The sequence below is a fragment of the Lontra canadensis genome, unplaced genomic scaffold, assembly GCF_010015895.1.
Source record: "Lontra canadensis isolate GAN:19392208 unplaced genomic scaffold, GSC_riverotter_1.0 scaffold12, whole genome shotgun sequence".
NCBI classification, from domain to species: Eukaryota; Metazoa; Chordata; class Mammalia; order Carnivora; family Mustelidae; genus Lontra; species Lontra canadensis.
Window position 1 is genome coordinate 13,144,679 of NW_022631006.1, and position 18,418 is coordinate 13,163,096.

At 35.7% G+C, this 18,418-nt stretch overlaps 1 protein-coding gene across 5 annotated transcripts in view; it reads left to right on the forward strand.

Annotated features, from left to right (window-relative positions):
- The first annotated feature begins 2,315 nt into the window (after positions 1 to 2,315).
- Positions 2,316 to 18,418, forward strand: part of MYEF2 (myelin expression factor 2) — a 39,246-nt gene continuing 23,143 nt past the window's right edge. For 2 of the 5 annotated variants that reach the window (XM_032856565.1, XM_032856567.1), the window contains exons 1-9: positions 2,320 to 2,603; positions 8,766 to 8,974; positions 10,202 to 10,254; positions 11,460 to 11,467; positions 11,573 to 11,666; positions 15,586 to 15,777; positions 16,478 to 16,631; positions 17,182 to 17,231; positions 17,351 to 17,414. In XM_032856565.1, the coding sequence (XP_032712456.1) occupies positions 2,443 to 2,603; positions 8,766 to 8,974; positions 10,202 to 10,254; positions 11,460 to 11,467; positions 11,573 to 11,666; positions 15,586 to 15,777; positions 16,478 to 16,631; positions 17,182 to 17,231; positions 17,351 to 17,414 (985 nt within the window). In that variant the 5' untranslated portion in view covers positions 2,320 to 2,442. Of the gene's footprint in view, positions 2,604 to 8,765; positions 8,975 to 10,201; positions 10,255 to 11,459; positions 11,468 to 11,572; positions 11,667 to 15,585; positions 15,778 to 16,477; positions 16,632 to 17,181; positions 17,232 to 17,350; positions 17,415 to 18,418 lie in introns of all 5 variants that reach the window. The other 3 variants (XM_032856566.1, XM_032856568.1, XM_032856569.1) reach the window with 3 other exon arrangements.

Here is an 18,418-nt window from a genome sequence, read left to right on the forward strand (position 1 = left end):
TGTATACACAGACTTAAAAAAAAAACAGTGGAAGGAAGGAAGAAAGGACAATAGAGAAATAGAATGTAGTAATAGAATGTTAATAACAATTTTTTATTTTTTGCAGATTTAGCTAAGGTAAGTATAATATTGATAACATGAGAGGAAGGAAACATCTATAGAGCAATCTAATGCAATAGTATTAATTATTTTCTCTTTAGAAGCTGCCCCAATTCTCTTCATCTTTTAAAGATCCAGCTCTTCCATGAAATGCTCACCAACCCCTCTTCAGAAATTTAGCCTCTCCCCTTTGTTGCATTTATTAGGGCCAGGACTAAGTTACAGTAAGGGAAGTATTTGTTTTAGGCACAACATTTTAAGGGGTGCCAAAAAAGTTCAGCAATCAAGAAAAATATTTTAATGGAATATTTTAATTAACAGACTACACCAAGCAGATCAGTCTCTTGGTAAATAAAATTTTTTATAAATAAATTTTTAATTATGCTTCACATTTATCTCTGCTATAGCACTCAAATAATACTTTTTATAAATGTTCTCCCAACAGTGTTATATGCATTTTCATATTCCTCATGTGCTTACTACTCTTTTTTAAGCATAAAGTTCTCTTAAAAAATATTAAATTCCATCTATTGAAAGATTTTGCAAGAATATACTGTATTAGGGACAGCTGGATTATGTTTTCATCATTAAATTCAACTATAGCAAAAGAATAATAGAGGGTGATGAATGTTTGAAATTACTTATAGTTCAGTTCTATGGAAAAATCACCTGACTTCTCTTTGACTAAAACCCTGCTCAGCCTGGAGAGATAGGGAATTCTAATACTACTTTATATTCATATAGCATTTCGACCTACATAAAGTGCTTTCTTTTAATTCTCACCTTAATCCTATAAAGTAGGTATTATCATCCTTATTTATTACAGAAAGATTGAGAAGTTAAGTGACCTGCCCAAGGAGTAACAGGCAGAAGTGGCAGAGCTGGGGTTCAAACCCAGGTGTTCTGTGTCAGAATTCAATTCCTTTCTGCTCTTCCAAATGCTAAGTTTTGGGATTGACTGAAGATAAGGAATTCATGAAGCAACTACAACAGCATGTGTTGTGTTTATGAAATAATGTCAATAGCACCCAAAACAGCAGTATTTTACCAAGTGTATTCCTCAGGACTAAGACTGTTCCGATTCTTTTATGTGTGTATGTTTGATGAAGTAGTTCAACTCTTCTGTTCCAAGGTATTTTTTTTTTTTTGTTAAGGGCAGAAATCTACATAATTAAAATGCCAAAGAACGGGGAAAAATGAGGATATTATGTATTTCTTGAATATTAGTTTCTAGCTACCACTTTACCACTAATCTGTGTGTGATATTCTGCAAAGCATGTAAACCATGTGTTAGCTTCTTTATTAAAAGAAGCTTTTGGGAAGGTCTTTAAACTTTTCGGCTGATGAAGGTTATTTAAATGTGAAATATTATTACAGTATTCAGGAGTTAGGAGTTGATTAAGTTTAACAGGTTACTTTTTCATATTTAGGGGAAAAATCTATGACTATATTTTAAAACTCCACATGGTAATTAAATTTGTTTGAAAACCTATTAACTGCTTCAAATATAATTTTCATCAACATAAAATAAACATAACTCCAAACCAAGATGTCCATTATCACCCAGTCTAGTAGAAGATTTCTTATTAAAATTATAGATTCTCCTCATTGGTTGCTGCCCAGAGAATTCAAAAACTTCAGTCTTCTCTTTGTAAGCCGATAGCTGAGTTCTAAAGGAAAGCCTCCTTCTTAAGAACAACCAGAATTCAAAGAAATTCAAAGCTATTCATTTTGGTGAATTGCAACCTGTCATCAATAACTATTTATTGAATGTCCACAGGGTGCCTAGGCATTCAAGTGGCAAGTGATTTATTTGCATTATTCAAAGGATTTCTAAGGAGAGTCTGAAGATTTGCAGATGTCTTTAAAGATGCAAAGTGGTATGTGCCTCTTTAATTTAAACTGCCCCTACCAGGAATGAATTGAATAGTCTGGGTTTCAGAGCTCTAGGGATTTCTAGCACTCAGAGCGGACTTCTGTAAGCGAAGACCCCATTGGGTGCCAAGCGACAGGCAGGCTGGTGGTCAGAACATGGCCCCACCGGGGGCTTCTGGACAAGTCAACACCTCCCCGGGCTCAGGCAGGGCGGACTGCAGCAATGGCTACCCTGACCCGCCGCCACCCCATCCCTCCCCGCTACCCCTCCACTCCCACCCCCCACATCAGGCTCACACCCTCTCCCAGTCTCCCAGCTCCGACCGGTTCTCGCGAGATCCGGGCAACTGAGCGCTCGGGGCCTTTTCAAATCGGGATCCGTTACCGCTTTCCCGGCCGCCGCCATTGTGGCGCTCGGAGCCCCTCAGCGCAGGCGGCTGAGGCGGAGGCGGAGGCAGCGGTAGCGGGATGGCGGACGCCGACAAGCCCGAGGTGCTGCGGGCCGCTGGCGACGACAGTCCGCATCAGCAGCCCGTGGAGCAGCCGGGCGAGCCGCGGCGAGAACCGCACCCGCCGGAGCCGGAGAAGCAGCCGCCGCAGCACAGCAGCAGCTCCAATGGCGTTAAAATGTATTGTCTTTTTCTCCGGGAACCGGGGCGAGGTGGGGGGTGGGGAGTCGGCCTGTGGCGGCCGGGGCGGAGGGGCGTCGAAGCCGGCCTGGGCCTCGGTGAGGGATAACCGCCCCAGGGCCGTGGGCGGCGGGAGGAGCAGGTGCAAGCCGGGCCGCTCCCAGGCCTTACCCTCCCGCACCGTGCCGGGGGAGCCGGGGTGCGAGCCCGGGGCCGACGCCCCACCCCTGTTGATCCTCCCGAGACTGTGGGTCACCCCTTCTTCCCAGACTTCAACTGGAGAACCTTTAAGCAAAGCTCCGCGGCCACCACGGTCTTCAGGAAAATGGTCCCCCTTTTAAAGCCCAGTACTGTAGTTAGTGTTCATCACTAGGGAGTATCTAGGGATGACATCATCGGACATTTCCTCTTAACTACAGAGAACGTATTTAAACGGACTATTGCCCCTTCTCCTGGCCTTATTCTGAGCTTTATAAGTTCAGTGTTTGTTGTCAAATTATTTTGACAATTATTTCCAAAGTATATATTAATTTCTGAACTGATACATACCAAGAGGAAGTTTAATAGTGTGCTGTTAGACTGAATCCATTGTGTTATTCTTGAATTGGTAAGAGGTTATTCTGAAAGGGAAATGTGCGTGGTGTCTTGCTCCCCTCCCACGCCCGCCCCCCCAAATGTTTGTAAGTCATGCAGATTCTTTTTTAAGAACTCATCGTGTGATGGTTTATTCTTAATTTTGGTAAGTTGGTAAAATAAGATTTTGTTTTTTAATTGAAGAAAACCCACTACTTCTAAGATTGCCCCAGTCATCAGGGCTTGTAAAGAATTTAGTTAGCTCGAATCCATAATTTCTAGTTATAAGAAAATACCATGCTTCCCATTGTTCTTGTTATGTAGGGGATATGAATCAGGCATTCCTTTGCATGTCCCCAGCTCTTTAAACTTGAAGTTGAAAGTATGTTAATAATTTAGCCAAAACATCCTTTTCCTTCTCTCAGTTATGCTTCAGAGTAGAAGGCAGTGAACATATGGTCACACTAAAATAGGGAAGAGAAATGTTCTTTTCTTTTGTATAAAATGTTTGAAGCAGTAGGGTAAGACCTGGACTAGTTTGTGTAGGGGTTGAGTGCAGATGAGGTAGCTCTCCCAGCTCAGTTATGACACTCTTGTTCTTAGCTGGGTTTGAATAGCACAAGTGGCATCTTCTAGGTTGAATAGAGATGTAGGTATAAGAGATTCAGCCTCAGTGGAATTTGTTGCTAGGTGCAAAGTGGCGCACCTCAGTAACTGGGCTGCGGGAAAGTGAGCACTTTATACCATGCCTGCCAAAATGTTGGCTGTCTGGAATTTGGCATCATAAATTCGAATAAAAAGCATTGGAATGCTAAATATAAAATATGTGCTTTTTGTTTATATCTAAACATGGGCTTGCCACCCTTTCCTCCTGAACAAAAGGTACAGCCTTGAATTACAGAAAGAAGCCCTACTATACTTGGGTATGATTAGTATAATAGTGTCAGTACAGATAAAGCTGGTATCTAAACCTCCCAAGTCTCTAATCCCTTTTAAAGTCTCATTTTGGTTTACCTGGATAGGAGAGGACAGAGGTAGGAAAGAATCTCTTTCACTTCTAACTGAAGATGAGGAGAATATAAAGTGAAGAAATTAGGGAATGTTACTAGTAAATACAAATGATTCTTTCATATTGCTTAGAATTCATCTCTCGCCCTTCCTCTTTTCTCAAAAGTTGAGTAAAGATGCAAATTTACTCTCAAGGGTTTCTTGTACTGTCAATTCCATAAGAACCATATAGTGGTCCAGCATGGGTCACTCATACTGAATAACTAGGGACATTTACCTGCGTCAACCTAAAAAACCTTTTTTTTTTTTTTTTACTCTAAGAACCAACTGGAGTAGTTAATAATCCAACACATAACCCTTGAGTTGATTACTGTATGTGTACTTAACAATCCAACACACAATCCTTGAGTTGATTACCATACATTTTTAATGATAAAGATTCACAGATTATAAAAATTACCAAATATTGCCTTACTTAGAAGTGAACAGAGTGCCACTTACCAAGATTGAAATGACTTTTCTGAGGTTAATCCATAGTCATCGAGGATGGAGACCCCTGTGTCTTAATTCATCTTTGTATCCCCAAGGCCTTACGCTTTATTTATTTATTTATTTTTTAAAGATTTTATTTATTTATTTGACAGAAAGATCACAAGTAGGCAGAGAGGCAAGGGGAAGCAGGCTCCCTGCTGAGCAGAAAACCAGACATAGGGCTCCATTCCAGAGCCCTGAGATCATGACCTGAGCTGAAGGCAGAGGCTTAACCCACTGAGCCACCCAGGCGCCCCTAGGCCTTACACTTTACAAGGCCTAGTATATTTGTCGTGAAACTTATGCACAAGGACTTTGTGGGCATATTCACATCTTTTAACAAGAAATTAAAGATGTTTTCCTAGGTTTAGTCTATGTTTATGTCAAAATGGTATACCTTCTCGTTAAGTGACTAGGAAGTAAAATAGCGGTATTGTTACAACTCTATTATTTCTGTGTGCTTAGGTAACACCTTATATAGAGATTGAGAGTTACATTAGGGTATAAAATATTGTATGAAATATTAAGCACTGAAGCAAGGGGAAGTGTTTAAAGTATAGTATTTTTTTTTTTAATCATATTGGTAGTAAAGAATGGAACTGTGCTTAATTTTAGATTGCATACTATAGCACTGTTTTTAAAATTAAAACTATTTTCCTTATTTGGTGTTGAATATTGATTTTTCAGATATTTATATTATAATTTGGGTAGGCATAATTCCATTTTAAGAGTAGATAACCTGTTAGTGATTTAAAATAGTCACAGTCTTGGGGTGCCTGGGTGGTTCTGTGGGTTTAAAGCCTCTGCTTTCGGCTCAGGTCATGGTCCCAGGGTCCTGGGATCGAGCCCTGCATGGGGCTCTCTGCTCAGCAGGGAGCCTGCTTCCTCGCCTCTCTCTGTCTGCTGCTCTGCCTACTTGTGATCTCTCTCTGTCAAATAAATAAATGATATATTAAAAAAAATAGTCACAGTCTTTATTTCAAGTACATTAAGAAGAAGGTTTGTTTAAATGAATAGTTTGAGCATTATTACATGGAATTCAGGATCTAGGGCCAATATTTGATATTATGTAGTATCGTTTCTCTGAGAGTTTTCACATGTATCTTAATTGTCTATTCCATGGTGTATTTATGGAATAAAAAGAGTTTAGGAATTGAATAATTATATCTTAGTTTCTTAATAATCAGACCATACCTCTAGCCACTAAACTGATCTGCCTTTCATAGATAATTTATGCATTATAGATGAGCAGTGTAACAGTATTTTTAATATGCTGCTAATTGGAGAAAACTTGAAGAAATTGCTCTGTCTTATCATTGCTGGAATAAGTATTTTAAAGAACGTATCCTACCCTACACAATAATTGCTTTTTAAAAAAAAAGATTTGATTTATTTATTTGAAAGAGAGAAAGTGAGAGAGAGCATGAAAGGGGAGAAAGTCAGAGGGAGAAGCAGACTCCCTGTGGAGCTGGGAGCTCGATGCAGGGCTCAATCCCGGGACTCTGGGAACGTGACCTGAGCCAAAGGCTGTTGCTTAAACAACTGAGCCACCCAGGTGTCCCTATAATACTGCTTTTTAATGGAATTATCAGATTGTTGTCAGCAAACACAACATTCATGTAAGAATAGAAGAACATAGTTTTTTAGAACTTTGTGCCATTTTCATAATTGGTTCCATCCAGGAAGAAAATAGGTAGGAGAAGGCGCATTGAGCTAGCGACTGTATACATGTCGGGTTACCTGAACAGACTTATTTTAAAGCCATTCACTGAATTCGGCCTACCATGTAAATGGGTTCTTTGGGGAATTAAAAAGAAGAGTTCTTGTATCTGCTGTACTCAGAAACCAGAGAAAAGGCCTCTATACCTTTTGGCTGCTTCCTGCCATTTTCAGAAGTGGCACACTGTTCAGACAGATAGGTACTTGGTGGAGTTGGACAGTTGTGAAGACCACTTCTAGGCTGTGCTATTTCTGGTGAGAGGAGATGTTTGACAGGAAAGGTGCCCCTGTCGAGGTCTGAAAAGGCTGGCAGAGCAAGTTTGGCCCTTAATGTCTCTTCCTTGATTTTAGCAGTTTTTCTGGCAGACAGCAGCACCATCTGCTCATATTAGGATGGGTTCTTAATTGACTGTTCATGCATTCAAAAATTAATATTTATTGAGTGACATATTATGTGCAGTCACAGTGCTAGATGCTGCTCATACCAATGCAGATAGTTTTTGTTCTCACAGTTTTACATAATTTATTTATGGCTGTGCTCTTACCTGCTCAGGAAAGTAGTACCTAGAAAGCTTAGTATAGTAAGGAACAAATGACCACATTAGGTGTGTGTGGAGCACTGCAGTGTATAGATTCCCACAGTTACTTGGCTTAGAAGATAAATTAGAGCCTGCATTATGAATCCTGGTTGGTTGTTGGACTAAGCGAGGAAGCTTTATAAGATTTGGATTTCTGAATGTCATTCCCAGAGATTTTTATTAGTATATGTTTGTGGAAAATTATTTATTTTATCTGTTTGTTTATATTTTTTGGGGGGGGAGAGATAATGGGGGGGCAGTGGAGGGGTGGCATGTATGGGGAGGTGCAGACGGAGAGGGAAAGAAAGATTCCTAAGTGGGTTTCATGCCCAATATAGAGCCAGATGCGGGGCTTTGAGATCATGACCTGAGCCGAACTCGAGAGTTGGATGCTTAACCAACTGAGTCACCTAGGCACCTCATGGAAAATTACTTTAAATTGAAGTTTTAATTAAATAGTTTTAGATTCACTAGAGTAATTAGTGATTTAAAAGAAACCTATTGTTATTTCTTCTGTAAAAAAAATATTACTTTTGAAAAGTAAATTATATTTTTATAATATATACCCAGATTTCTATCTATAAGGTTTTCTTTAAGCATATATTTACATGTTATAGATGGTTGGTGGGTACCATCATATAGTTGCATTGTGATTGCAGTCTTTTTTATAATTTTTTACTTTTTAATTAACATATAATGTTTTATTAGCCCCAGGGGTACAGGTCTGTGAGTCGCCAGGTTTACACACTTCACAGGACTCACCATAGCACATACCTTCCCAAGTGCCCATAACCCCACCACCTTCTCCCTGCCCTGCAACCCTCTGTTTGTTTTGTGAGATCAAGAGTCTCTTAATGGTTTGTCTCCCTCCGGATCCCATCATGTTTCATTTATTCTTTTCCTACCTCCCAAACCCCCCAAGTGTGATTGCAGTCTTATAAATTAAATATTTTTCCAGTTAGGTGCTCATTAAAAAGTAGATTTATAAAATTCTGATTTGTGTTGCCTCTATGTACTGCTTCCCATCTCCACTCATACTCCATCCCACCTTCTAGGTAACAACTATCACTAAAAGTTATATGATTCTATGAAGTACCCTATCCTAGTTTATAGGTTAATACACAGGAAATACTGAGTATGAAAATATTAGAATACCTGACCAATTAATTACACTGATCAAAATTGAGAATAGAAAAATTTTATAAGACATGTAGGAGTGTATGCATATATAGATAATAAAACTATGTATTTTAGTTATATTTTTAAACAAGGAGGAGAAAAGTTATGTGAAGAAACTGTTAACCTTGAAGAGAGAAACTTTTTTCAGGGTATCCTTTTGCAGATTAATTCTTGATAGAGTTCTGATTGAAGCTTGGAAAGTTAGGACTTCTTTAAAGAGGGCTGTTATATATATTCTAGGAATAAGATCACCCATTTTCCCCTCTTGTTAGGTTCTAATAATATTTATTAAGTAGTATAATGGGAGAAGCTGGGAGACTGGATGCTGCAGCTATTTAATATGCAAAAAAAGAGGATTATTAAGTGAGAAGCTTGGTAAGATGCCCAAATCCTTGCTTTGAAATGGCACTGGGTAATTTCAAAGCAAGCAAGCTGACTCTCCAGCTGCTTTGCTAAGGTCTTAGTGGAGAGTTTTGTGAAGTGAAGTGATAAATATAAAATATTTGTGTAATGTAGGCTTCTATTATTAGAAATGTGACTGAGGTTTTCTTCTTGTTTTGTTTTTAATTCATAGGGAGAATGATGAATCAGTCAAAGAAGATAAATCTGAATTAAAAGAAAAATCTTCAGGAAATAAGAAGGCTAATAGATTTCATCCTTATTCAAAAGACAAGAATTCAGGCACTGGAGAAAAGAAGGGTCCAAATCGAAACAGAGTTTTCATTAGCAACATTCCATATGACATGAAATGGCAAGCTATTAAAGATCTAATGAGAGAAAAAGGTAACCATCCCTGATAAACCCACTGTTGGATAATCTTCATATAGAAAGGGGAGGGAACTAAGCAAACATTTTTTATTCCCCTGAGCCACACAGACTCAAAAAATTGAATTTTGTTTATTTCTTGACATGAATTCTTTTCCTCCTCTTTCACCTGACATGATTTCATTACAAAGTCTTATGGATAAATGAAGTTCTTTTTTTTTTCCCATTTTAGTGGTATAGTAGTGAGCCAGCATATGCATGCCACCAAGAATTTTGTTAAAGTGATTGCTTTGTCTAGTTGAAGTTTTTATAGATTTTTAAAGGACTATTGCATTAGTTAAGCAATACATTTAGCGTGTTAAAGTATGAATAATAAGGTCTGATTATTTTTTTCCAAACGCTGTTTTGTTATTATCTTGGTGGAGTCTGGAATCTGGCTGTGGAGTTCATTTTGTTTGCATTGTCATGAATGCCATGATGCTGTCTCTGCAGTTCTATATTAAAATTGCGTTACTGCTGTTGCAGTTTTGTTTTTAGAAAAACCTGAAAACCTTCATTTTATATACATGGTTGGTTTTGGGGAAAAATAATTTTAATATTTGATCTTGTAAAAGTTAGCTTTGTTATCTCTTGAAAAATTGAGTTTCAACAGTCCTGCAAATTATGTACTTGGCTTTGAGGCTGATCTCTTCTAATAAATAAAAAAAAATTTGCCTTGGTGTATCTGTTGTAAGGTGACAACTATTTGATTGGTTTTATTCATTGACTTTATTTAGAAAGTGTGTGGCTTGCTGTGAAGCATGACTTGTAAATTTAGTTTACTGATGGCAAATATGATTGAAGACATTCAGGTAGAAAGTCACCTTAAAACAGCTGTTGTGTGTAGGCGACCAAAGTTATTTGAAAAGTGTTAATGTTGATGTTTTTAATATGATAGGCTAAGGGACCATTTGTATGTATATGTGCATTTGTTCACCAACTATATCATGCTGGCCAAAATATGATCTGTAGTATGAATTAGGTTAATATGGTTGTTAGCTTTTTTTAGAGAACGTGGATGATGTACATTTCAGAAAATTAGTTAAATTTACATAGCCATTGATAGGAGGTATGTTGGTCTGGTTTTGATTGTTGGTGAATAATAGGTGCTTTTCTGTAGAGTTGTGCACAGGTGTGCAGTAAAGCAAGATATTGGTGTTTAAATGTATTGTTTCTTGGTATCTTCCTTTTGTATGTCTTATGTAGTTGGTGAGGTTACATACGTGGAGCTCTTTAAGGATGCGGAAGGAAAATCAAGGGTAAGTGCTGTGGGCAATAATCTGCTTGAGGTTTAAAAGTTCCTCAGCAGTTTACTTTTTTGTATAATATTTGTACCAGTTTTTGGAAACTTAAGTTTCATTTTGTTTTACTTTATTATGCAAGATTGTGCTAGCAGCTCTGACACTTATCCAGACCAAACTAGCTGCCTGGAAGGGATGGGTTTCATAAAGGGCATTCACTTTCCTAATGCTCTAAGGTAATGCTTTTTCTTAGCCAACAGATTTTAATACAGGATTTTTTTTTGTTGTGTTTTGATGTCTTCAAGGATATTTTAAAAGTTACTGAATTGATCATTTTCCCTAAGAGTTCTATGAGAAGCCCATAGCTTAAAGGTGTTAATTCAGAATGTAGGTTTGAAACTTATATTGAAGAACGTAATTTGGTAGCCTGCAAGACTATGTTAATAGGCAGGGCTCTGACCAATTGGTATGAGTGACTTTGATGATTAAATTGACATAGAAGGAATTGGTTGATAGTCGTACTATTTTGATTTTTAGCAACAAGAAAGCAATACACAGAAGAATACAATGGAAAGCTTTTAAAAGTGTTAAATTATATTGCAAAAACCAGTTGGTGCATGAGAAAAGCTTTGTCATCACATTCAAATGGCACTTCAAACAGTATAATGACAAATAATTATTTTAAAATGATTCTATGAATTTGTTTCTTTAGCATAGGTGATTTTCTTTTACATACTTAAACTGGATGCTGTTAAATTGTATGCAGCCAGTTTTCTGTAATAAAGAACTTAGTTAAAAATGCAGTTATTTCCTATTTTGATTTTAATTGAAAGGTATACATAAAATTTGTACATCCTACATCTTTTGAAAATATTCTTAACAATAGAAGAATAGATATGTTGAAACCTTCAATTATTTCCTTCAGTTACTTTTGATTGAATTTGTGCAATGACATTACTTAGTTTTAATTTAAAGAAGAGGCCTCTAAAAGTAAATATTTGCTTTAAGATTGTTAAATGCTAGATTTTATCGTCTGAAATATAGATTTAAACATTGACAGGAAATTTGTGGTACTTGCCTATTATGTTCTGGAAGTGTAAAAGACAATGTAATTATTGATTGCTTTTAATGGACTTAAATATTAGAGTCTGCCATTAACTTCATCTACTGATCTAAAACTTTTTTTCTTTTGCATATATTGACCAATCTACCTGGATATATAGGGTTGTGGGTAAGAATTTTTTTTTTTAAAGTATCTTAAGTCAAATTTAAACTTCTGATTGGAAAGAAGTAAACTTAGTAAATAAACATTTCCTATAAATTTTTCCTCCTTAAGTGTGGTTGAATTCAAAGATGAAGAATTCGTAAAGAAAGCACTAGAAACTATGAACAAATATGATCTTAGTGGAAGACCCCTGAATATTAAAGAGGTAAGATTTCTTATATTTGGAATAATTTAAACTTTTGAATATAAGGACATGTTTTCTTTGATTTTCATCTTTGGGGATGTATTTCTCTGACTACAACTTTTTTTTTTTTTTTTTTTAAGCATAGATGCTTATCAAAAGCATTATATATTTGATGATAGTTTTGCCTGTACATGGTTTCCTATTTGTCTTTAAGCACTTTTATGTATTTGATTTGTTGTAGGTTATTATAAGCAGAGGTATATGATAAAAAAACTTTCAGATATTTCAAGATGGCAAACTTTAGTTGCTGACTTTATTTGGTATAGACATTTTCAATTTTTAGACTGTGTTGCTTAATTTGAGAAATGTAACAGATATTCTTACAGTTAATAATAAAAGGTTGCTTAATAATGCAAATACCTAATGGCTTTGAGTAAGATTAATACTCACTTTTAATTAAAATTACCCTGAAACTGCACCAGATTAAAATTTAAGAAAACTTATGAATCTATTAGTGAAATTTGTAACTGGAACTTGGAAACCCGTAAAGTGGAGGTATTCCCTTTGTACTATAGGAACTGTAGTAGCATGAATCTGTTGAAAAAAGAATGATCAGAAGATAGATAAAAAACTATTTACACTTAGGTGTAATTGACCTTGGTAATGATTAGCTTGAATAGAAGTCATTCTCATATCTTCCTTTAGTTCATATTGTTACTCTTATCTGAATAGTTTGATCACAGACGAGTATCTATTTTTACTAAAATCTGTATTATAAATAATTGAGAATATACTTTAGGACCCTGAATAGTCTCCACCAGCAAGGTTGCAAGTCATTGGAGTAGAGCATTACTGTTGGTCACAGTTTAATTTGGTATAGTAATGATTTGAGTCCCAACTCCATCACTTTCTAACTCTGTGACTAGGCATGTTACTTATACTCTAAACCTCAGTAGTTATAATAGCACTACTGATAGTATTCACCTAATAGGGTTTTTATGAGGATTAAATGAGATAACATGGTAAAGAAGTCAGGATTTGGTATCAGATAATCTGTGACTTAGGGCAAATTACTTACCTTTAATTACTTAACAAATTCCCCAACTTTAATTACTCTCTATTTCTTTGTTTCCTTATCACTAAAATGGGAATAATATTAGAAGCTATCTGATGATTTTACAAGGACTCAGTTCATATATGTAAAGCATTTGATAAATGTTAGCTACTATGATTGTGATGTTATTATATAAAGCACTTAGCATGGTAGTTAAAATATGAAATAACTACATAGTAAATGTTAGCTGTAATAATAATTGTTACTTCTGTCTGAGGTGAGAATGTTACTGGTTGTTGATTTCTTGATCCTTAAGTATGAGGTGTTAATAGCTTAAAATGAAAGGCTGTGCCACCAAAAAATACAGGTATGCCAAATCCCTTTATTGGAGTCAGCTTCAGAATTCTTCTACTTCTGTTTGAGTCTGGGGGTTATTTCATTCTTTATTTCTTTGTTTATTTTTCTTTTTTATTAAGATTTTATTTATTTGAGAGGGAAAGAGAATGAGAGAGAGAGAGAACTATAGAGAGAGAGCATGAGAAGGGGGAGGGTCCGAGGGAGAAGTAGACTCCCTGCCCAACAGGGACTCCAGGGACTCCTGGGACTCCAGGGTCATGACCTGAGCTGAAGGCAGTCACGTAACCAACTGAGCCACCCAGGCGCCCTCTTTTTCTTTTTTAATATTTTGACTGGGAAGTGGAGAATTAGTAGGGAAACTACTATTGTAGTTTATGCCAACCATTTATTTGGTGGTTTTTATGCTAAAGGCCAAGTCCATGTTGTTTGTGTTACCTTTTTAGCACATCGTAGATTCTTAGTAATATTTCAGAGACCCTAGTATAGAGTTAATGTGATCCAAATTGATGTAGGATACTTGCATTTTAAACTTTTTTAAGAGAGAAAAATAACCGAGTTTGGCCTAGCTAAGTGAAGAGGTATTCTTCATTCCTGAGCTCAGGAAGGAAAAATATATTGCCGGTATTCCTTCCCAGATATTAGAATTGTGTTTTTTTCATTATATTAAATGGGACTTAGTAGCAGTTATAAGCTTATTGGCCCTCTAATAGCAATAGCTGGTAGTGACTGGCAGGCTCTCATCCAAGGGGAAAGAGGAATAAAAACCATGTTTTATAGTGGTTAATTTGTTTTAGATAAATTGTATTTTATTTTATTTTTTTTTAAAGATTTTATTTATTTGACACAGAGAGAGAGATTGCAAGTAGGCAGAGAGGCAGAGAGAGGGGAAAGCAGGCTCCCCACTGCTCAGAGAGCCCAATGCAGGGCTCGATCCCAGGACCCTGAGATCATGACCTGAGCCAAAGGCAGAGGCTTAACCCACTGAGCCACCCAGGTGCCCCGATAAATTGTATTTTATATATGTTTTATGTATTTTATGTGTATGTATATATTTTTGTATATACACATTTATATACATGTTAAATATAAAAAGACATATAGGAATATGCTTTATTATCGTTAAGATGTTAAGGACAATCAACCTATCTTAATGGTTTATGAAGCAACCTCTCCTACCCCTCCTCTTCTCCCCATAGGTAACCACTATCCTAAATTTTGCATTTGTAAAAGTTTTGAAGCTTTAATTAGATGTGAAGCATTATTAACTTAAAAATTTTATAGCATTTTCCAAAACATTTATTTCTTTACGTTTGTATTTTTATTACTTCATGGTGAAGAAATACTTTGGAAGCTGGTGTACCTTTTTACTTGCATTTACTTTTTTACCTTCTATTCTTCCAGCCTTCCTAGAGAATTTCTTAAGGTTATCCAATTTTCTTTTTATTAGTATCCCCAAAATGAGACCAGCAGAGTAGCATTGATTGGTTACATTTATCATTATCATTTGGTATTTGGAGATGAGAGTGTACAGTGTGTTAATGTGGATTTTTTTGTTTTTTGCATTCTACCTAGTGAGATATGAGTGAGAAGTACATTGAAACTCACTTTTTTAGTTTTATTTAAAATAGACTATCTCGGGGTGCCAGGGTGGCTGGCTCAGTGGGTTAAAGCCTCTGCCTTCGGCCAGGTCATGATCCCAGGGTCTTGGGATCTAGCCCCGCATCGGGCTCTCTGCTCAGCGGAGAGCCTGCTTCCTCCTTTCTCCCTGCCTGCCTCTCTGACTACTTGTGCTCTCTCTATCAAATAAATAAATAAAATCTTAAAAAAAAAAAAAAAGGTAGACTATTTCTCTTATAAAGTTAATGAACTTATTAATAAAAAGCAATGTTTGGCATCATTCTTTACTTGGAACACTTAGCCATTCTTTATCACTCCCTGGCCCCCTTCATCTCTGGTAAAATTGTCAGGTCATAAACATTGTTGAGGAAGGAAAAAGGTTGGAAATTGGGTAATTATATTTTGTTTAGGAATGAAATTTATACATTATAATAGTTCCCCTTTACTCCAATATTCCTGGGTTTTATAACAGTCTGTTCCGCTGTTGAAAAGCTTTGAATTAGTCTCATTTGGCATTGCTTTGGGCATCTGGTGGTGAGAATTCACCATTGCCGCATTTTGGAAAGAAAAGAGTCAACAGTAAGTATTTTTTCCTCTTTGAGTTATGCATATTTGTGTTTTCTGTCATATATTTGTACACTAATATAGGGCAAAATTAAACTAATTTCAAGTTCTTAAGTGACTTTAGTGATTGGAAAGAGGTATTTAATTGACACCCCTGGAGACTGAAATCTTTTGTCTGTCCACAGGTTTTTATGGGACTGAATTCCCTGGATAAGAAAAACTCACTCTTCAAGAGGGCCAATAATTTGAGCCAGTTGGGATAGCTATTGTAGAATTTGAAGTTGTTATTTTAATGGTACAGATTTACTGATGTATCTAGTGGTATTTAACATTCAATGTGTGTTATAGGATCCTGATGGAGAAAATGCTCGTAGGGCATTGCAACGAACAGGAGGATCATTTCCAGGAGGACATGTACCCGATATGGGATCGGGGTTGATGAATTTACCACCTTCCATTCTCAATAATCCAAACATTCCTCCTGAGGTTATCAGTAATTTGCAGGCTGGTAGACTTGGTTCCACAATTTTTGTTGCTAATGTAAGTTTAAGTTTTAGTCTAAAATTTTGTCATTCAGGTGTTTAATTCTTAATCATGAGATTTTTAAATTAGATGAATGGGTTGTAGGTTTATAGAACATTTTGCTTATTTTTAACTAAAGTAAGCGAAACAGTAGTGGTAAACTCGAACCCAATTTAAGTCTATATATATAAGATTAGGGTGTAAGTATGAGTAGGATTCTTTTAAAAGAGAACTGTGGAATTTATAAATACCTAAGCAGTTCTTGAAAATGTTTACTTGCATTACATTGTGATTTTGTTCATATTGGGAAATGGATTTCTTTCTTTAGCTTTGTTATTTGATATTTCTGAATGTGCACGTTGTAGTTGGTTTGTCATTTGTTTGAAGCTCTTGAAAGTCAGTGATATCAACAATACTTTCCAAAGACTGAATTTCTCCGTAAAAATAGATGTGAAAGTTTTAAATGTATAAAACAGGGTTGGGCAGTTGAGAGACCATTTTGGGAATAAAAAATAATTAAGGATAAGGAACAATGTGGATGTAGCTTAATTGATTTTAAACAACTTAAGATGTTTTTATTTGAATATTCTTGATGTACTGTCTAATAAGAAGTATACTTCTTTGTAGTTTTGACAGTTTAGAAAAGATATGTTTGTATTATTTATAAATGGGAAGAAGGGTTTATTAGGTATGTAACTTTATATAATTTTATGTTAAGCTTGACTTCAAAGTTGGTTGGAAGAAGCTAAAGGAGGTGTTCAGCATAGCTGGAACTGTAAAGCGGGCAGATATTAAAGAAGACAAAGATGGCAAGAGCAGAGGAATGGGCACAGTCACTTTTGAACAAGCAATTGAAGCAGTTCAAGCAATTTGTATCCTGATTTACACTTTAGCATTATTTAATAAGGTTGAAGAAGTTTGATACTATTTTGTGGGGGTTGTGGAATTTAAGGTTGCTTGGCTTAGAAATGTGTATTAGACTTTAGTCTCCAGCACATAAAACCTTTACTATGTCCAAGTACTAAAGTCACTCTTAAAACTTGAATTAGCCATATTGTATAGCCTGGTAATGAACTTTTTTCTACTTTCTTTTCCTACCACAACTAATTGTATGTATATCTGCTGTTGACAGTTAATGTAATCCATTGTACATTAATGCAATTGCTTTAAATGAAGCCTTGTTAATTTTCTTTTTTCAGTAGTTGGATTAGATTGTATTTTATTTATAAAGTAAAACTGTAAAGCAAAGAATTAAAGATTTTTCTTTGAGTATATGGAAGGGACTAATACAGATAAGTACAATAGTAAAGATGTTGATTAAAATTTTAGGGTTAGTCCGACTCTTAACTCTAAGATTATTAAAAATGTGTGTTCAAGTATAACTTTATAGTCTTAACTGAGTTTCCTTGACTGAACCAACAGCTATGTTCAATGGGCAGTTTTTGTTTGATAGACCTATGCATGTGAAAATGGTGAGTTCCTATATATCACTTCAACCCTCCAACCTCTTCAAATCTTTATCTGCTCTCCTCTGCATTATAGATCCTTTCAGTTATGAATTAACCGTACAATAAACTTTTTTTGCAATTAGGATGACAAGTCTGTCCCTCATGAAGACTACCGTTCACATGATAGTAAAACACCACAGTTACCACGTAAGTAAAAGTTATTATTAGAAACAGTGCAGACTGTTTTGTTTTTCAATTTTATTATATGCTAAGCAAAACTCTTTATACAAACAAAATAAAATTACTCCTGTTGTTATCACAGGTCATATTGTTTTAGATGAGTTTTCTTTAAAGTAAAATTTTACAGATAAAATTGAGACTCCCCCTCTTTCCTGACCACCAGATACCATATCAAGAGGAAACAACTTAAGGAATATAGTGTTTATCATTTAGGCTTTAGTCATTTGGCTACGCATTTATACATCCATAAACACTCCATGAAATTGTTTTGCTGGATAAAAATTTGGGGTGAGTGATACCATATTGTATATATTATTCTGAAACTTGCTGTTTTAGGTTTAATATTGTTTTGAGATGCATTTATAGTGATAGATGTCGCTCTAATTCCTTCATTTTAACTTGCCAATACCGCATTTTATATGTATTTCTGTGTTTTAGGTTATATGCGTTTTCGGCCATTAGAAACAGTACTAAGTTGGGGAGTATTTATTCTTTTTTTGTTAGAATAATCTGTTCTCGCACTGTTTATGAGAAATTACTTGTAAATACTGTCTGGCCTTCCTCTATTATTTGGGGGAAGACTTGAACTAATGATTGTTCATATTTCCTATTGCTTCTTGAGTCAGTATTGGTCATTTCTATTTTTCTAAGATTTTTATAATTTTTGTTCATTTTCACATTTACTGGCATAAAATAGTCTCTTAAATTTCTGCTACATCTATAGTTCTTCGCTCTGATAAATTTCAAAGGTTTGCAATTTCTCTTTTTTCTTGGTCAGTTTTGCTTAGATTTTTCAGTTTTATTACAATAAGTGCTTTTAAAGAAGTGAATTTCATTTTTGTATCTTAATTTCTGCTCTTTGCTTTAATATTTTCTTCTATCTCTTTGGGTTCAGTCTCTTATTTTGTCCAAATTCCTTAAGTTGAATGTTTACTTCACTAATTTTGCAGCCTCTCTCTTCTAGTAAAAGT